The 21,731-nt window shown below is 41.6% G+C and overlaps 1 protein-coding gene across 1 annotated transcript in view; it reads left to right on the top strand.

Annotated features, from left to right (window-relative positions):
* Positions 1-21,731, top strand: part of SPAG16 (sperm associated antigen 16) — an 822,373-nt gene that overhangs the window by 507,949 nt on the left and 292,693 nt on the right. The window contains exon 14 of the mRNA XM_038748803.1: positions 12,608-12,673. Within this exon, the coding sequence (XP_038604731.1) occupies positions 12,608-12,673 (66 nt within the window). The remainder of the gene's footprint in view (positions 1-12,607; positions 12,674-21,731) is intronic.

Here is a 21,731-nt window from a genome sequence, read left to right as displayed (position 1 = left end):
AGCAGCCTGGTCTAATGGAAAGAGCATGGGCCTAGGCATCAGAGGACCTGGGTTCTAATCTCAGCTTTTCCATTTACCTGTTGTGTAACCTTGGATAAGTCACAACTTCTCCATGCCTCATTTTCTTTGTCTGTGTCCAACCTCATTATCTTGTATCAACCCCAGCATTTAGTTTAGTGCTTGGCACAGAGTTCAGCACTTAACAAATATCACTCCCAAAAAGTTATTTTGGCACCCTTAATAATATTCTGCCCCAACTATTACCATTACAGGGTCAGACTGACACTCCAAAGAACCCTGAGTATCCTGTCTTAAAGAAGGAATTGGATGCTCAAAACAACTGTGTAATGATTGCCCTCCTGGATTGCCATCTAGGGTATGGGTTATATAACAAACGTATGGCTAACAATCAATCCACACAATGTATTGAACAGTCAAGGTGAGAAGACCACTGTAAATGCTTAGAATAGTACAATAAAAGTAAGAGACACAGTCCTCATCCTCAAGGAGTTTATCAAAAGACACAAATTATCTACATGGAATTGGAGCAGGAAAAAAATTGCTCTAACTGCTAGTGTCACAGTGAGATGGTGGGACAAACAGAAAAATAATTAAGTGTAATGAATGAAAGTCAAAATATACATGATAGAGACCATTTTCAAGAGTGAGAGATGAGCCTTGGTCCTGAAAATTTAGATCTGAAGCACTGTGCAGAGAGCTGTAAGCCCCTGACGGACAGGGAATGTGTCTACCAACTCTGCTGTATTGCATTCTCCCAAGTGCTTAGTACAATCCCCTGCACACAGAAAGCATTCACTAAATACCATTGATTGACTGATTGATTGATTGATCATAATGATACTGGTTTGCTCAGCACCACTCTCACTCTAATTCTTTTTTTACGACATTTGTCAAGTATTTACTATTTGCTAGGCACTGTATTAAGCCCTGGGGTAGATATAAGCTAATCAGGTTGGACACAGTTCATGTCCCACATGAGGCACAAAGTCTTAATCCCCATTTTACAGATGAGGTAACTGAGGCCCAGGGAAGTAAAGTGACTTGCCCAAGACCACACAGCAGATTACTAGTGGAGGATCTGGGATTAGAACCCAGGTTCTCTGACTCGCAGATCCCTGCTCTCTGTGCTAGTCCACATTCCTTCCAAGATTTCACAGCCTGCCAATCATGTTCCTGCTAGAGCAGAGAGTACAAGTAAGTATACAGGCAGGACTGCAGATTATTGCCAAGTACACTTAAGGGTACTTTGCATAAAGGGTCAAATGTGGCCGCAGCAGGACACTGATGCTGTGATGCAGTGTCATGGTTGCCCTGGTAGCTGCCGTTGTCTTTGCCCTCCACCTTACTTAGCCAGCTATTTTTCAGGACTTTCACAGGGACAGTCTGCTTCAGGGAACACCGTGGGTGGATCTCACTATGGGCAGGGAATGTATCTGTTTACTATTATATTGTACTCTCCCAAGCACTTTGTACAGTGCTCCACACACAGTAAGTGCTCATTAAATATGATTGAATGAATGAATTAATCTAAGATTAGAAACCTTCACCTCCTGATGGCACTGCCACTACAGGTCTTCCTCAGTTTAGACATGGCGCTAGAACGCAGGCCTTCTGATTCTATTCATTCATTCAGTAGTATTTATTGAGTGCTTACTGTGTTCAAAGCACTGTACTAAGTACTTGGGAGAGTAGAATATAACAATAAACAGGCACATTCCCTACCTACAACGAGCGTACAGTCTGGGAAGGGGAGAGACAGGTATTAATGTAAATAAACAAATTACAGATATGTACATAAGTGCTGTGGGGCTAGGAGGGGGGAAGAACAAAGGGAGCAAGTCAGGATGATGCCAAAGGGAGTGGGAGAAGAGGAAAGGGTTGCTTAGTCAGGGATGGCCTCTTGGAGGATTTGTGCCTTCAGTAAGCCTTTGAAGAGGGGAAGAGTAATTGTCTGTTGGATTTGAGGAGGGAGGGTGTTCCAAGCCAGAGGGAGAATGTGGGCTAGAGGTGGGTGGCAAGATAGGGGAGATTGAGGCACAGTGATAAGATTAGCATTAGAGGAGCAAAGTGTGTGAGCTGGGTTGTAGTAGGAGAGTAGCAAGGTGAGGTAGGAGGGGGCAAGGCGATTGACTGCTTTAAAGCCAATGGTGAGGAGTTTTTGTTTGATGCAGAGGTGGATGGGCAACTACTCGAGCTTTTTGAGGAGTGGGGAAACAGGTACTGAACATTTTTGTAGGAAAATAATCTGAGTGACGTATGGACTGAAGTGGGGAGAGACTGGAGGCTGGGACATCTGCAAGGAGGCTGTTGCATTAATCTAGGTGGGGTAGTATGAGTGATTGTTCTACAAGGTAGCAGTTTGGATGAAGAGGAAAGGGTGGATTTTAGCGATGCTGTGAAGGTGGGACTAACAGGATTTCATGAAGGATTGAATATGCGGGTTGAATGAGAGAGAGGAGTCAAGGCTGACACCAAGGTTAGGGGCTTGTGTGAGACAGGAAGGATGGTGGTGCCATCTACAGTGATGGGAAAGTCAGGGGACTTCCAAGGACTGTGCTTTTTCCTCCGGAATAACATCATGGCATCATGGTCTGTAAAAGTTCTAGGGGAAGCTGTAAAAAAACGTAAGTGTTAAGGGTAGTTGGTAGATTAAAGTGACCTGAGAAGGAGGAGCTTAATTGGAGAATGACTCCTGAAGGAACTGGGATTTCAGGAAGCTTTTGAATATGGGAAGAGCTGTGGTCTGACAAGCAGAAGAAAACAAGTGAGCATGTAGAGAATAGATTGTTGCAAGGAACAGTAAAGAGTATAGAAACATATTCAAATGATTCCTGGGTCAAACCAGTGATTTATTCAGCCTTTATTTTCACTCTGAAAGTGGTAACAGGATGCTTGGAAGAACCATGTGATGATTGCCCTTGACATAAATATTCTTGGTTAGGGATGTGCTGCTCATTATATCTAAATTTTCCCTCTACATTCCCAACATGCCTCTAGTAAACTCTAAATTAACCTTTAGTCCATGAATATATCCCAATTATTTTTAAATCTGTTGTATTGATATTTTAAACTTGTACTATTTCCTGAGCTAACTAGCTGTATATATTTACTTTAAACCATGTGAGGAGGTGTTTCCTTTTATTTGCTTTGAACTTTCACCTCCAAGCATCACTAGGTGCTTCTCCATCATGCTATTGGGATTTGCTGAACAATTTGGTTTTCACCTTGTCCACAGTCCTCATTGATTTGTAAGCTTTAGTCATGTCCCACTTAAGCTTTCATCACTTGGCTATTTGATCTGTCTTTAAAACAGTGCTGGTCCTTTTTCTTGATCAGTTTTGGTTGTGCTTCTCATTATGACGGAGTGGGGATGGAGGGATTTTTACTTGTTGTCAGTGGCCAGAGCAGTGGGAATAAAGTCTAAGCCTTTATAATTTGCTTTTTCTCACCTTGTTCTCCTCTGCCTCCCACCTCACCTCACTTAATCCTATCAGACTTTAAAATTCCGCAAAACTCCAACCTCACCTCAATCGCTGCAGCCTGCTACATGGTTCCCTTAATGATGATGATGATAATAATCGTGGGAGTTGTTATTCACTTACTATTTGTCAAGCCCTGTTCCAAGTTATAGGTAGATACAAGGTCATCAGCTTGGACACAGTCCCTGTCCCACATGGGGCTCACAGTCTTAATCCCCATTTTACAGATGAGGTAACTGAAACACAGAGAAGTGAGGTGACTTGCCCAAGACCAGAAAGCAGTCGTGTAGCAGAGCCAGGATTAGAACCTACATCCCCTGATTCCCAGGCTCAAACTCTTTCCACTCGGCCATGCTGTTTCCCTTACAGTGCATACTGCCCAGGAGTCACAAAGTCCAGCAATGCTGCTTTCCTTATGGTCCACGCTGCCCAGGAGCCAAAAAGGCCCACGGATAGGGGAATGGACATGGCCTAGGTGAGAAGGTCTGGGAAGTTTCACATCTGTCTTTCTCTCTCTCTCTTGTAACCATAGGTACACTGTTAAGGTCTCCACCATCAGCTTCTCTCTCAACCAGATTCTAAGGCTGAAACAATCCATCCAACAATCAATGCTACTTTTTGAGCACTTACTGTGGGCAGAGCATTTTTCTAAGCACTTGGGAGATTACAGTACTACACAGTTAGTACCTATGATCCCTGTCCTCAAGGAATTTACAGTCTAGTGGAATCAGTCCCTTAAAGTTCAATCTCGGAGATCTTTGAGTTCCTAATGGCAAGACCTTGCATAGAGCTCTAAAGTAGTAAAGCAAATGAAACTGGAACAAAACTTTCCTTCGTGGGTATGCTTTGTTTACCTTCATCCAAACTCCCTATGATAAGGTTCTTGCAGGGTTGATAATGAATTCACAGTCATCAATAGATGAGTCACTGAAGAGCAAGCACTCTTCTTCTATCCTATTCACGCTTCAAAAAAGCACATCAAGCTGAAATGATAACAATAGGGTATTACTGTACAAAGAAATGGCAGGATCTTCAACTCAGAAGAGTAAATGAACCAAAGGGAGAAAAATATTCTGGAATCAAACTGCTCATCCAGGGAAGGTGAATTAGCCCTTCAGGGAAAATGGATGTTTAGTACTATAATTAGTTCTTGGATCCTAAATGGTGGTCTGATACCATGAATGGGAGATCACATTATTCCCAAATCACCATGCCTCTCCGTAGGCTTGGGTACCATTACGAATTTTTCTCTAATTTTCCCCTATTTTTCAAGCATTTTCTTTTGATGCCCAAAGGCACATAGCAAGCATTTGATTTCTCTTATGAAACTTAATCAATCAGTGGCATTTACTGAGTGCTTACTATGTGCAGAGATCTGTACTAAGCACTTGGGGGAGGCTTGCTGTGAAGCAAGTTTATTTGTTTTCATCAGTTAAAAGAAAAAGTAACTTTTCCTTTTTTGTTGCTGAGCAGTGAGATGCAATCTTAAAGAATTTTTAAGAAGTGTAAAATAACTGCAGCTTTTCCTCATATAGGAGAATTTTACCTGAAATGTGCTTCACAACTGAGCAATCTGTAGTTCATTCACAGTTTCATCTCAAATAATAATAATAATAATGGAGGCATTTATTGAGCACTTACTATGTGCAAAGCACTGGGGAGGTTATAAAGTGATCAGGTTGTCCCATGTGGGGCTCACAGTCTTAATCCCCATTTTACAGATGAGGGAACTGAGGTCCAGAGAAGTTAAGTGACTTGCCCAAAGTCACACAGCTGACAAGTGGCAGAGGCGGGATTTGGACCCATGACCTCTGACTCCAAAGCCTGTGCTCTTTCAACTGAGCCATGCTGAAATAGAGCTCTACAGATTTTGTTTCTTGTCTTCTAAACAGTAGTGCCTCATATTAGAAAGTTGAGAAGTTTGTCTTTGCTGGGTGGGGTGGTTCTTAATGTTATATGTTTCTGATTATTTTTTTTTTTTTGCTAGTACTTCATGAATAGAAACACAAAGTATCTGGGGGTTTCTTGTGCTATTTCTTTCTCTAGGGTTTTTTAAAGTCTAATGTAGAAGTAGTAATTACAGTTTGAGAATAAAAAATACAATTGTAGGAAATCCTTTTAGTTACCTCAGAAAGGGACGTTGGAGAATCGAAAAAACAGATTTTTCTCTACTGGCAGTAATAACAACCAATGCTTAAGAATGCTGTAAAATCAATACCAAGCAATGTAAAACTATCTTCTGTCATGGGGGAATTGATTTTCAGATAAGATAGCGGGTGATGACAGTTAGTGTAGGGTGTAACAAAAAGAAAGAAGTTGTCGAATTCTAGTTTTTCTCCTTTCATCTGTAAGTCATTTTATTATCAGAACAAATCCAAGAGGGAATTGTATATTTATAGATTGTGATTAATGCACTAGCCTACTGATAATACTTGCACAGACCAATTTAAATAATGATCTCACCATAAATAATATGGCCCTACAACCCAAAGTGTGTGTATATCAGACACAACCCCTGCCCACAACAAGCTTACAGTCTAGAGGGATGACTAACAATCCTTTCCATACCATAAGCGCACAGATATTTTAGAAAATCTTGACATTTTTGATGTCTTTGGCATTTTTCTGCAGACTGGTATCAAAAATTGATTGTTAGCAGTTAGAGGAATTATTTTGGGCCCAAGGAAGAGTAGGATTAATGAATGAGGCTAATTGACTCATTTTGCATACAGAAAAGGCTTAATCAAACATTCAGGAAATGTTTAAAATGTTGTAATTGATCCTTCTCAGACATAGAAATTTAATAAAGACAAGATTTTGGTTAATGAGACCTCTATTCTGTGATCTGTAGCAATGTCTGCCTCCCCCTCAAGACTGAAAACTTCTTGTGGGCAGGTATCTCTTACTCGTCTACTATTTCCCAGCCCACACAACTTGCCTTGATCTTGTTTATATCACTTCCAACCCCTTTCCCACATCCTTCCCCTAGCCTGGTTCGCCCGTCCCCTTCACCTACGCTAGGCCACCACTCTTCCCCACCTTCAAACCCTTATTGAGGTCACACCTCCTCCAAGAGGCCTTTCCAAATTAAGCCCTCTATTCCCTGGCTCCCTCTTCCTTCTGTATTGTCTATACACTTGGATATGTGACCTTTGGGCATTTGATGTTCACTCTACCATCAACCCCACAGCTTCTATGTTTATATCTATGAATTAAATATTGTACATTACTTGTTTATATTAATGTCTGTCTCCCCCTCCAGACTGTAAGGTCACTGTAGTCAAGGAACATGACAGCAAACTCTGTTGTATTGTACTGTCCCAAGTGCTTAGTACAGTACTCTGCACCTAATAAGCACTCAATTAATACCATTGATTGATTTTTGGAAGTGGTCTACCAACTCTGCTGTATTGTACTCTCCCAAGTGCTTAGTACAGTGCACTGCATATAGAAAGTGTGCAATAAATACCATCTACGATGATGATTTGTATTTGTCAATGAGATTATTTCAATAAAAATTAGATGGCAGGTGGTAGATTAAAAAATTAGGAGACAACTTTAATAACTCTTAAACACCTAAGGTTTGTATATTTTGGGTTTCCAAAGGATTAAAAGAAGAACTGAAGCATGTAAAAATTATGAGAAATAATTTATCAATTCTTCTTAACTCCTAAATGGTGGGGACCTAATCATTCTACCTAATGCTTTTTTGAAAGCTGTGTACATAACATTACATTAGAGATTCCAGTATAAACTGGGACCATTCATATTCTCAATCTCCATATTTCGATATATTTGATAAAAACTTGGTTGTCCTCCTTCTTGGGCAAAGGAAAATGCCACTTATCCTACAGCCAGAGCTGCCCAAATGAAGTCAGCTGAGAGAGAGAGAGAGAGAGGAGAGAAAGAGAGAGACAGCGAGAAAGACAGAGACAGAGACAGGGAGAGACGGAGAGAGAGAGATGGGGGAACAGAAACAGACAGATGGCTCAACTCAGCTTGCCTCCCCTTTTGTCATCAGGATATGGTCTCTCACTGTCACTATTGCTCTTATGAGAACCTTTCTTTGATACATTTTAAATTAAACTAAGCTTATGAATTCCCTCAAAGGGATCTCAGCACTTTGGTAATTTGAAAACCCACAGAGGGCTAGATGCATTTAGAATAATGAGCATGACCCCTAAGGTTCATTTCTTCAGTGGTGGTATCTATGTAAAGACACTTATCTTGGAAAAAAATTTTCTTTAACCATGACTGCTACTAAACTCAGTAACCATCTAATAAATAAAGTCGCCATATTGCATTTTCTCATGCTTGTACATTTCTATAAATTTTTCCCTGATGTTTTCAGAGGTGGCCCAGTCTCTAGAAATTCACCAAAGAGAGAATTCCAAATGTTAATGTCCCTGTTGTCTTTATTGAAAGGGTTTTGTGGATGGCAGTATTAGAAATCCAGGTGTTTGGAGCAAAACAGGAAGGTGAGTAAAGAGGCCAAGCCTGGGATTCTGAGGACTGGGTTTCAACCCTAGATCTTCCACTTCCCTGCTTTGGGACTTTGGGCAAGTCACTTAACACTCTGTACCTCAGTTACCTCATCTGAAAAATGGGGATTAAGACTTTGAACCCTATGTGGGACAGGGATGACTATGATCATCCTGATTATCTTGTTTCTACCCCATCTAGGTGCCTGGAATATGTGCCTAACAAATACCATTAAATAAACAACAAAACATCATTTGAATCTGGAAATCTTTCTTTCTTCACCAATACACTATGTACAGTACCAATACACATAGTGTGAAGATTTGTAGTTTAGAAGAGAAATCAATGCAAAAACTTTGTTGATATAATATTAAGAGTGAGATATCACTCAAATGGTGAATTTACTGTTAGCTGGGGAACATTAATTTACCTCTGCATATACTGCTTCGTTGTACAGGTAACTAAGCTTTGCCCTTCTTTAGTAATGATATGGTGATGGTATTAGTGTTCTGCTATTAGTGTTCTTTTTAACCTTTATTACTTTCATTTTAGTAAATAATGGATTCCCCTTTTGGAGTTGTGTAGAATCAGTCCTAATTGATTTCTTTATCAGCATTTCTTATTTGTGTCTGAGACCATTTTTAATTAGGCACACGGCTCCCACACAGGGCAGGTTGAGAAAGCAGTCACAGCGTGAGTCCCCAGGCAATGTAAAAATGGCCTGAGGGGTGTTTGGCACAGTTAGATTTTCATTAACTGGAGAAATTCCATATTGCATGTCAAGAAAGTTAAAGCCTTTTCTCAAAAACCACAGTCTCAACAGAGGCCACCTAGCTGAATTGGTAGAATTTGAGACTCTTTGTATTGGGCTAGTGAGCTCTAACCCCACAGTGGCCATCTTTAGTGTGCAACCTCTATCCTCTAATAGTAATCATGATAATTAGGGTAATTGTTAAGCATTTACTATGTGCCAAGCACAGTTCTGAGCACTGAGGGAAATCAGGTTGAACACGGTTCCTGTCCCACGTGGGGCTCACAGTCTTAATCCCCATTTTACAGATGAGGTAACTGAGGCACAGAAGAGTAAAGTGCCTTGCCAAAGGTCACACAGCAGACAAACAGTGGAGTTGTGATTAGAACCCAGGTCCTTCTGACTCTCAGGCCCGTGCTCTATCTGCTAAGTAATGCTGCTTCTCTAGGATATTGGATAGTTCTCAAAGACAGCAAACATCCTCCAAGGAAGGCCTACTTCTTCCAAGTGTCCTTTGCCATTACCAGAGACAGAGTGCTAGAGTGAGTGAACCATTCATTGGACTGGCTCGGTAATAGAGAAACATATTCTTCTCTGTCAAGATGCTCATTAAAAAATTGAGGTTAAGAGGATTTGAGAGTTTGAATCCTTTCCTCATGTATTCATTTAATATTATTTAATGAGCACCTACTGTGTGCAAACACTCTACTAAGCCCTAGGAAAAAATTCACCCCCTAGAGGCTCACACAGTCTAAGAATAGTGGGAGCAAAAGAGGTTGGCAGCAGACACAGAAGGAAAGATGAAATCATAAAACCCCAAAACAACATAACAGACATGGACAGTGATAAATTCAAGATCAACAAAGCACTGTGGCTAGAGGAGCTGAGTTTTGAGCTCCTCATGGCTTGGGTAGGCAGTTCCAAAATCACAGCCACAACCACTGACACAGACATAGTCTTCCCAACATTCTAGAAGTTGTGGATGCCTAATACTGGCTTCTGGTTGAAGAAGGGACTGATGGCAGTTCCAGAGAGCATGGGGGTAGCCCCATTTCAAATAGCAGACATGAGCAGTCCAGTGTTAAAGGGACTGTGACTGCTTCCTCAACTTGCCCAGTGTGGGAGCCATGTGGTTAATGGAAAACAAAAAAAGTTATCTGTGGAAGGGACTGAACGACTCAATCACCAGGTATCCCTGGTAGAAGTTCATTTTATAAAGAAAGTTCAGTTTATAAAGAAAGTCTGTTAAACCAAGGCCAGCAATCAAGTTCCATGGAGGTCCAGAGACCAGGATTTTACTGCTCCTGTCCTTTTTAGTGACCTTGTTATGATACTTCACCACTCTATGCTTGTATTCGATTTGCAAAGTTTCAGTAAGTTATTCATTCCTCCTTCCAGCCCCACAGTCCTTAGGTACAGATCTGTAACTTATTTATATATATTGATGTCTGTCTCCCTTTATAGACTGTCTGCTCGCTGTGGGCAGGGAATGTATCTGTTTATTGTTGTAAGGTACTCTCCCAGTACAGTGCTTTGCACACAGTAAGCACTCAATGAATATGATTGAATGAATGAATGAATGATGGATTTAGTCACGTATGTGGGTAAGGCCAAACATGGCCCGCCCCAATAAGACCTCACTAGCACGTCTTTGTTTGGTGATATCGCCCCTGCCATTTTTCTGCCATTTTGCTTCACCTTGCTTGTGTCTCTCTAACAGCCACCTCAGCTTTCCAGCCAGCAGGGGCCCTTCCCTTGCCCACCCCCACACTGCCTTCCTTCCCTTTGGAGTTGGATTCCAGTAAGGGTGGACCCTTGGCTTAGAGCGGCTGTGTTTGAAAAGGTTTCGTCTATGACCCTCCCTTTCCATTTCATTTTAAAAATAGCTCATAGTAGGGCAGTAGTGTGGAGGAAAACACAACAGTACTGAATATGAATGTTCAAGGGGCCAAATGGATGTCTGTGGCCCAAGGCCAGAGGAAGGATGGGGAGAGACAAGGAAACCACTCTGCCCCCTTGTCAATTGGATCTCTGCATGGGCCGTGGTGACCACAGGAACACAGGGCATTGCCACTGTTTGCCATCCATTCTGGCCCTGTGGACCATTTCACCTCTTATCCAAGTGTCATAGCCATCTCTTAGGTGTACAGGCTTCAAAGTGTGATGAGATTTTCAAAGGGAATTGAAAGACTAGACCATATTTTGGTAGAGTGTTCTGTGAGAGGAAAGAGTATCAGGCGCATAGGTCAAAGTTTTTTCAATTCATCTAAAAAACCCCACACACGAACAGGCCATCTGCTCGATGCAGAGAATAATGGATAACAATTAGAGGTTTTTGAGTAGGGAGAGATGTATGCTCAGTGATGTTTTAGAAAGATGTTGCAGAAAGCAGAGTGACGGGAGAATGGGTGAGAAGGCTAATTTAGTTGTCCAGGATAGGCTGTGCACCTGGATTATGGTGTGGGCCATTTAGATAGGAGGGGGAAGACCCAGGAAATAGTGCAGAAGAAACCACAGCAGGACTAAATTTGAATGTTGAAAGGATTGCACAGTGTCAAGGGAAATGATTTTGGTATTTATTAAGCCCCCACTATGTGCTAAAGCACTATACCAAGCACTTGGAAATATACAACCCTACAGCACTTCTGTACATAACTAAAATTAATTTATTTGGATTAAGGTCTGTCTCCTCATCCAGACTATAAAGTCACTGTAGGCAGGAAAGATGTCTGCCAACTCTGCTATATTGTTCTCTCCCAATCGCTTAGTACAGTGCTCTAGACCCAGTAAGCACTCAATAAATACCAATGTTGATGATGAAAGGTAATGAATTTAGATACAGTCTGATACCCAAATTGTAGATTTCTGGGACAGGTAGGACTGTAGGTTGAAGACCTAACAACCGCCACCAGTACTTAACATATTTAACATATTTATACCCATTCTCAGCACTTGTGTACATATGTACACTTGCATATATATATATATATATATATATATATTGTGGAGAAGCAGCATGGCTCTGTGGAAAGAGCATGGGCTTGGGAGCCAGAGGTCTTGGGTTCTAATCCCAGCTCTGCCACTTGTCAGCTGTGTGACTCTGGGCAAGTCACTTCACTTCTCTGTGCCTCAGTTCCCTCATCTGTTAAAATGGGGATCAAAACTGTGAGCCCCATGTGGGACAACCCGATTGCCTTGTACCCCCCCACCCCAGCACTTAGAACAGTGCTTGGCACATAGTAAGCACTTAACAAATACCATCATTATTATGTATACTCAATTATGTACTCGATTATCTATTACTGTTATTCTTCTAATTATTGTATTTGTTAAGTGCTTCCTATGTGTCAAGCACTGTTCTTAATTGTGGTGTAAGATTCAAGTTGTCAGACACAGTCCCTGTCCCACAATGTGGTTTACAGTCTACACTTTAATCTCCTTGTGGCCAAGGAATGTGTCTATCAACTCTGTTACATCATGGTTTCACAAACACCTAGAACAGTGCTCTGCACAGAGTAAGCACTCATTTAATACCATTGACTAATTAAATAGTAGAGAGAACAGGTGTTGAGCCCCCATTTTACAGATGAGGAAGCTAAGTGGCTTGCCCAAGGCAAGTGGCAGAGCTGAGCCTAGAACCATGCTCTTTCCACTAGGTCACACTGCACCTCACTTATCACGTATCATTTTATTAATAAATATTGCAACATTTGTCTTTCCCATTAAAGTTTAAGTTCCTTGTGGGCAGGAAATGTCTCCTTTTCCTGTAGCATCTTCCCAAGTGCTTAGTGCACTGCACTGCTTCCCTTTCTATTTCTTTTCATTTTGTGAAGTGCACCTTTTTCAATTCTGTGTTTTGTTTTTGTTTCCTTAGGGGCTCTGTGCTCATACTTTCTACGGACACATGCATTCCTGCAATGATGCCTCATTCAACATGAAGGTAGGTCCAGCTCTTCAATGCTTCAAATGCATTCATTCACTCATTCAATCATATTTATTGAGCTCTTACTGTGTGCAGAGCACTGTACTAAGCACTTGGGAAGTACATCTGCTTTTGTGTACTATCCATGCTTTGATTTAGAAAGCAGAATTCTCAAAGGACAAGAGTGGTCTAGGATAATTGGTGAAGCAACCAACAACACACAAATAAAGATGGGAGATGATTGCTCACATGCACGAAGAGAAGAAAAAATATCTTGGCCAAAAATCAGTCACACGCAGCATTGTTTCCAGATTAAAAAAGTATCCTGGGAAAACATTAGCCTCTGGTGTTCTTGGAGGTGATGAACTGCAATTGTGTGTTTGGCCTGCCCATACCCTCTAGGATTTTGGAAAGCTCAATCATATCCCATTTCAGTCTTGAATTTTCCAGGTCTGAATCATAATATCTTCAGTTCAGTTCAAAAGCTTTTCTGTCTTCCTAATGATCTTGATTGTCCTTCTCTGTACCTTCCCCAACCCTAAAATGTCCTTCTGAAAAATACAGTGACCAGATCTGCATGCTGATCTACACAGTGTTCCATAATGACAAAAGACTGCCTTTGGTTTTGCATTCTATCCTCTTCTTGGTGACCATTACCATTCAGTTGGCCTTTTGGGAATTTTTTAAACTGCTTCAGAGGAGCAGTCTGCAGTGACTCACAGGTGCCTTTCCTCTGATGCCTGAGATTATGTTGTTTTTGAGGTTGTTTTTCCCTAGGAGCTATGCCTCACTCTCACAAACTGTGGCTCACTCAGCTTTAAGAGGTCTACCCATACCCTTTTTCCCACGTATGCGGTATTTGGCTGAATGTCTTCTGCGAGCTTCAAGATTTCTCAGCACTAGCCTATTTTTCAGATGCATTTTGAAGATCAATCAATGACATTTGTTGAGCATCTACTATGAGCAAAGCACTGTACTAAGAACTTGCCAAGTACAAAACAACAGAGTTGGTAGACACATTTCCTACCAGCAAGGGGCTTACAGTTTAGTGGAGGAGAACAATCTAGTAGGGGGGATGTTAAAGAAAATCTATATTACAGTGTTGAGCTCTGAAGAACCCCGTTTTTCCACCCAATAAGCCAGTCAGTCATATATACTGAGCACTTACTATGTGCAGAGCACTGTATTAAATGCTTGGGAGAGTACAACAATATAACAGACACATTCCCTGCCCACAATGAGTTTAAAGTCTAAATGCCCCTTCACTCCACTGAGACAGCATTTTCTAAGGTCACCAATGATCTTCTCATAGCTAATCAATTAATCAATCATATTTATTGAGTGCTCACTGTGTGCACAGCACTGTACTAAGCACTTGAGAGCGTACAACATAAAAGAGTTGGTAGACATGTTCCCTGCTCACATAGAGCTTACAGTCTAGAAGGGGAGACAGAAACTAATGTAAGTAAATAAATTAATTTACGCATATGTATTAAGTTAACCCTCTCAGGATCACACTTGGAGGATTTCCAGTACTCTACCAGTCTCAGCTATGGGAGGGACAGGCAGAGGCTGACCCATTCCATTCCTAGCTTGGTCAGTGGCTAGCAAGTGGAAGGCAGTCCGTTACAAGTCAAAACTCACCTGTGCTGGGCATCAGCAGCATGGGAGAGAGTTGAGGGCAGAGAGTCAAGTTTACGGCACAGAAGAAAGGAATGGTAAACCAATTCCCTATTTTTGCCAAGAAAACTCTATGGATACACTACTCGAACAATTGCAGATGGAGGTGGGGAATTCTGGGAGAGATGCATCCATGGCTGCGCTATGGGTCAGAGATGACTCGAAAGCATAAATCCAGACAAGGCATAAATGTAATGGGGCTAAGGGAGGGGTGAATAAAGAGTCCAAATCCTAGTGCAAGAGCAACACGGAAGGGAGTGGGAGAAGAGGAAATGAGGCTTTGGTTGGGGAAGGTGTCTTGGAGTAGATGTGTTTTTAATAAGACTTTGAAGGAGAAGAGAGTGAACATTGTCAGATATGAAGAGGGAGGGAGTTTCAGGCCAGAGACAGGATGTGGGCAAGGGGTTGGCAGTGAGAAAGATGAGATCGAGATACAGTGAATATGTTTCCATTAGAGAAGTAAAGTTTGCGGACCAGATTTTAATAGGAGAACAGAGAGTAGGCGGGGCAAGATGATTTAGTGCCTTAAAGCCTACAGGATTTCAGGATTTCTTAGACAGGTTTCTAAGCTAAGTCCTTTTGCCTGCTGTTGACACTATTCTTCACTTTATTCCGGAAACACTACTGTCACTTTGGTTTCACAGGCACAGTTATTACCTAATAATCATCTGCCTTCCCAGACCATTTTTCCTCAGTCTCATTTTCTGGTTCCACTTTCGCATTCCACTCCTCGCTGTAGGGCATCCTGCAACATTTTACCTTGGATCCTTGGATCCCTTATTTTTCCCATTCCACCCTCACTGTATTGGAAAGCTCATTGACTCACACAGCTTCAGCTATGACTTTATATTCATTCATTCATTCAATCGTATTTATTTAGTGCTTACTATATGCAGAGCACTGTACTGAATGTTCGTGAAAGTACAGTATAACAATAAACTGATACATTCCCTGCCCACAACAAGCTTACAGCCTAAAGGAGGAGACATTAATATAAATAAGTAAATGACAGATATGTATATAAGTGCTGAGGGGCTGGGAGGGGGATTTAACAAATGAAGCAAGTCAGGACAACGTAGAAGGAGTGGGGGAAGAGGAAAGTGAGGCTTAGTCTCTTGAAGGAGAGGTGCTTTCAATAAAGCTTTGAAGCGTGGGAGAGTAAATGTCTGTCAGATATGAGGAGAGAGTGCTTTTCAGGCCAGAGTCAGGATGTGGGCGAGGGGTCGGTGGCAAGATAGAAGAGATTGAAACACAGTGAGAATATTTACCTTAGAGGAGCGAAGTGCATGGGTTGGTTGTAGTAGGAAAGTAGAGAGGTGAGGTAAGAGGGGGAAAGGCGATTGAGTGCTTTAAAGCCAATGGTGAGTAGTTTTTGTCTGATGCAGAGGTGGTTGGGCAACCACTGGAGTTTTGTGAGGAGTGGAGAAACATGTCCTAAATGTTTTTGAAGAAAAATCATCTGGGCAGTAGAGTGAGTGGAGTGAGGAGAGGGGAGACTGGAGTGGGGAGAGGCAGGAGGTTGGGAAGTCAACAAGGAGGCTGAAGAGGCAAGTGATTGTATTAACATGGTAGCAATTTGGATAGAGGGGAATTTTAGTGATGTTGGAAAGGTTGAACTGACAGGATTTCATGATAGATTGAATTTAAGGGTTGAATGAGAGAGAGAACTCAAGGATAATGCCAAGGTTACAAGCTTGCAAGACCGGAAGAGTGGTGGTGCGTTCTACAGTGATGGGGAAGTCATGGGGAGGAGAGCATTTGGTAGGTAAGATAAGGAGCTGTTTTGGACATGTTAAGCTTGAGGTTATGGGAGGACATCCAAGTAGAGATGTCTTGAAGGCAGGAGCAAATGTGAGATTGCAGAGAGGGAGAGACATCAGGGCTGGATATGTAGTTCTGAGTATCATCCTCATAAAAGTGGTCGTTGAAGCCATGGGGCAAATGAGTTCTCCAAGAGAGTGGGTGTAGCTGGAGAATAGAAGGGGACCCGTAACTTAACCTTGAGGTCCCCCCATAGTTAGGAGGTGGGAGGCACAGAAGGAGTCTGTGAAGGAGACTGAGAATGAGTGGCCACGGAGATAAGTGGAGAACCAGGAGAAGGGAGTGGTTCACAGTGTTGAAGACAGCTGAAAGGTCAAGGAGGATTAGGATGGAGTAGAGACCATTGTATTTGGCAAGAAGGAGATCATTGCTGACCTTTGAGAGGGGAGTTTCTGTGGAGTGAAGGAAACGGAATCCAGATTGGAGAGGTGCAAGGAGAGAACTGGGGGAGAGGAATTTGAGACAGCAGGTGTAGACCACTTGCTCAAGGAGTTTGGAGAGGAATGATAGAAGGGAGATGTGGCAATGACTGAAGGGAGCTGAGGGGTCCATGGAGGGGTTTTTTGGGAAAGGGGAGAAATGGGCATGTTTGAAAACAGAGGGGAAGAAGCCATCGGAGAGTGAACAGTGGATGATGGCTGTTAGGGAGGGAAAAAAGGAGAGGGCAAGTGTTTTGATAAGGTGCAAAAGAATGGGATTGGATGTGCAGGTGGAGGGGGTGGATTTTGAAAGAAGGCAGGAGATCTCCCCTAGAGATACTGCTGGGAAAGATGGGAGAGTTGAAGAGGAGGCAGAAGAGGGGAGGGACTGAGGAGAAGTAGGGGAGATTTTAGGGAGATCATGCCTGATAATAATAATAATAATAATAATAATTATTATTATTATTATTATCATCAATCGTATTTATTGAGCACTTACTATGTGCAGAGCACTGTACTAAGTGCTTGGGAAGTACAAATTGGCAACACATAGAGACAGTCCCTACCCAACAGTGGGCTCACAGTCTATTATGGTACTTGTTAAGCACTGTTATAAGTGCTACGGTAGATACACGTTAATCAGGTTGGACACAGTCCATGTCCCACATAGGGCTCGCAGCCTTAATCCCCATTTTGCAGATGAGGTAACTGAGACCCAGAGAAGTGAAGTGATTGTCCAGGGTCACACAGCAGACATGTGGAGGAGCCAGTATTAGAACCCAAGTCCTATTGACTCCCAGGCCCATGCTCTATTGACTAAGCCATGCTCCTTCTCTAGTAGTGTCAGTTTTCTTCACAGATGATTTCAAAGTCCACCTCATGCGCCCTAGACGCTCTCCTGCTATAGGTCTTGCCTTTCCTCTTGACTAAAGGATGTCTCCACATTGATTCCCTATTGACACCTGAACACATCTAAACCTCAACTCTACATCTTCCCTCTCAAATCCCATTCCTCCTCCTACCATTGCCCTCTCTGTCAACAATATCACCCTCCTCTTGGCCTGCGAAGCCTGAAATTTTGGTGTTATCTTTGACTCCTCGTATACTTCAACTTCACATTCACGTTCATAGCATATCACATTCACTAAATCCTGCATGTTCTTCCTCCATAATATTTCTCAGATCAGTGCCCCCTTTTCTCCCTATCAGCCACCAGCCTGGTTGCCATTCAAGTCATCATCCAGCTAGAATACTCAGCTTCCTCACTGATCTCTCTTCTTCTCTGATCTCAGAGAATCGGCGTGGCTCAGGGGAAAGAACTTGGGAGTCAGAGGATGTGGATTCTAATACCGGCTCCACCACTAGTCTGCTCTGTGGCCTTGGGCAAGCCACTTAACCTCTCTGTGCCTCTTTACCTCATCTGTAAAATGGGGATTAAGACTGTGAGCTCCACAGGGGACAACCTGTTTACCTTGTTTCTATCCAGCTTTTAGAACAGTGTTTGGAACCTAGTAAGCACTTAACGAACACCATAATTATAATTATTATTATTTTCTCTCTGCCTCCAACCTCTCTTCCCTTCAGTCTCTCTGCAGTCCTGTAGGAAGAAAATTGCAGCTTCTCACTACTACTATTTGCCCACTCTTTACCTCTTCCCGAGCCTCACCTAATATCTTCTCTTCATTTTCTCATTCTAACCAGGTGGTCTATAGATATTTCTATTAAAATTAGAATTCTTCTCCCAAGGAGCTCCCTGGTATTTTTTTTACCTGCTAATATTTTTTTTATAATCAGCATTCTTCTTATTAAGCCTTAAGTAACCCTGTTACATCTACCTTGTCATTCGATAGCACGAGTAAAAAGGAGTTTGCTCAACAATGCTATCACTGAACGAAAGCTGATGGCAGGAGGTGAAATTGTGTGGGCATCATTGCCGACACTGTAAATGCTAATGAACATTCAATCCCAGTTATATTTTAAAAGATGTATCTTAGCAAGGAATGCTTCATCAAATTGTCTCTCGTGGGGCAATTAGTGAAAAAAGGTGAAATAGCTGCTCTGGCTGCTGCATAAAAGCTTACTCCTTGAGCCGTACACAGTGATTAAAAGGAAAGATATGAAGGCGTTATGTTGAGTGTGTTAATAAGGGGATCATATTTGTATATGCTTTAGGATAATTAGAAGGGAACTGAAGTGCGCTGAGATTTTTCGAGATAGAGAAATGACCTTTTGTTAAGAAATAACAGCTGAAATTAAGATCAGAGCTAGAAAAGGCGGTTGGCACTGTTAATGGGCAAAGTAATAGATATGGAAGAGAAATATTTGATTAAACTAGGGAAAGAGTGCTATTTTGGAAGGCATATAACTAATAACAACTATGGTACTTGTTAAGCGCTTACTCTGTGCCAAGCATTGTTCTAAAGCGCTGAGGAGGATACAAACAAATCGGGTTGGACACAGTCCCTGTCCCACAGGGACTCACACTTTTAATCCCCATTTTATAGATGAGGTAACTGAGGCCCAGAGAAGTTAAGTGGCTTGCCCAATGTCACACAGCAGACGTGGCAGAGCTGGGATTAGAACCCAGGTACTTCTGACTTCCAGGCCCATGCTCTAGCCACTAAACCACACTGAGTAAAGGTTGATAAACTTTAGAAGGAAATATTTGTTTAACTGCTACAGATTGCTTGACCAGCTGATCTTAAAAGTACTGAGGCAGTTTATGTTTCAGTGTTGAAAACTATAATAGTAAAATCAACTATACCACATTAGTAGGTTATATTAATTCTCCCCTTGTTCCACAATAATATTCCAATTAAAACAGTCCGACTTTTACATTTCCAACTTCTCTAATGAGAAGAGACAGAAATAGGTCTTAGAACTTCAGTAGCTCTGAAGATGAATGAAATTTCACGCTTGTCTTGTTTCCGTACCCTTAGATTAAGTTTTCATTCTGAGGATGCGTTGTGGTACTGTTGGGAACCAGTTTCTCCACCTCAAAGAAATCATACAAAGGCTTTTCTTTCCATGAATCATCAAAGGACAACAAACATCAATGTTGAGACTTGAAATGTCAGGACTCTTATGGACTGTTTTGCTGATAAATATTCAGAATATTTCATTGCAGTCGTGGTCTAAGAGCATAAGTGATGAAACATGGAATTTCTGGGTCTCAGCAAGCAAGGAATGAGCAACTCTAAGAATGAGATGGCAGCAACACTTTTTCTTCTGGATGGGAGGAGAATTTTTATTTTAAGGCATTGCATTTGCTATTTAGAATGACTCACAAACCAATTTAGTGAGCTCCCTACTGGAATTAATTAACACCTCAGGCCTTTCATCTTAAACAGACAGAAAGCCATTATGTCATACGCATCAGTGAATATGCCCTGGTGTACGATGCTGTTAAGGAAACCAAAGAAGGATTTTATATCCATTTTGACTGAGTCCTTTATAACATTCAGGAGTGATATGGATATTCTACTTGGTGACTTTTGTTCTGGAATTGGAAGGGATTCACCCCTTTGGAATGCAATGCTGCTATGGTCAATCAATTGCTGACCTTGTGCTTGGAAGTAGGGAGGATGTAAAAACATTCATTCCATTGGAATTTACCATCTGAACAAACATGCTGAAAATAAACTCGTCATCCATTCTCTTTGCTGTCAGAAATGTCAGTATTAGTCACCGTGACAACATCCACTACCTAAACTATGAATTATTTAACTATGTCATTATTCACCAAGATGTCCAGATTATTGAACTGTGTTAGGATTTAAAGATTACCGCACTGATCACTGACTCATTAATTCAGTCAATGACATTTAAACTGGCTTCCAAACAAGGGCTACCTAGAAGCAAAACTAGTGCATCAATACTTAAAGATTTAAGACCCCATCCAAATGGGATTTTATCTAACAATAATAGGATAGAAAGGTGGTGACCCTAAACCAACTACTTCTGGGGATTATCACCAGAATCTGGAGTGCCTTTAAATCTCTTGTCATCAGCAGCATGGGCTGGTGGAAAGTGTCCAGGCATGAGAGTCAGAAGGACCTGGGTTCTAATCCCGCTCTGCCACTTGTCTGCTCTCTGACCTTGGGAAAGTCACTTCACTCCTCTGTGCCGCAGTGCCCTCATCTGTGAAATTCATTCAATCATATTTATTGAGCACTTACTGTGTGCAGAGCACTGTACTAAGTGCTTGGGCAGTACAAATCAGCAACATATAGAGATGGTCCCTACCCAACAATGGGCTCACAGTCTAGAAATGGGGATTAAGACTATGTACCCCATTTGGGACATGGACTGTGTCCAATCTGTTTACCTTTTATTTACCCCAGTGCTTAGACCAGTGCCTTGCACATAACAAGTGCATGACAAATGCCATAAAAAATTCCTTTAAAGAGTCTCTGGACTTTGTTAGAGGAGATGAAATGAGATGAAAATGACTAGAAAATCCACAAACCTATCCAACATGAGCAAAAAAAACCCATATCTGGAAAAGTGATATTAGTTACAAGGTTAAGATGACAAATAGTCATCAAGCCAAGAATGAAATCCAAAGACCCAAAAGAGAACTTCTGATTTGATTGAAAGGAGTTGTAAGGAAAAGACGGAGGAAATTTGAGTAACATAGATTGCTTATATATGGTCAGTGTAAAGTGGGTGTAATTTTTACTATGTGGGTAAAATATTGTTAGGAAATCAGGGAATAGTCTTATGACAAAATGAGCCTGTTTGGAGACAGCGTGCCGCATTGTTGGAAGATATGACATATGTGTGTCCAACCTTATGCTTGCATGTGGTAGTGGAATAGGTAAAAATGATTCAAGTTAGTCTTACTGTGATTTTACAACAGTCTCTCATTATAAGAGAACTAAGTATAGGCATATTGTTTCACTCTGCTAAATCCCTGTATGATATAAGCTTCCAAGATCATGACATCTTCATGACCTCCATGAGATCATGGAGAATACTCATGAATAATACTGATAATACCAACAGTGGCTTTATGTTAAACATTATGTGCCAAGCACTATGCTATTCACTGGGGAAGAGGCAAGATAATCAGGTTGCATACAGTCCTTATCCCAGTTGGGGCTCATAGTTTAAGTAATCATTCAATCTATCACTAATATTTACTGACTCTTACT

The sequence above is a fragment of the Tachyglossus aculeatus genome, chromosome 7 (genome assembly GCF_015852505.1).
Source record: "Tachyglossus aculeatus isolate mTacAcu1 chromosome 7, mTacAcu1.pri, whole genome shotgun sequence".
Taxonomy (NCBI): domain Eukaryota; kingdom Metazoa; phylum Chordata; class Mammalia; order Monotremata; family Tachyglossidae; genus Tachyglossus; species Tachyglossus aculeatus.
The sequence above is the reverse complement of the archived record's forward strand: the minus strand, read 5'-3'. Positions and strand labels throughout refer to the sequence as shown.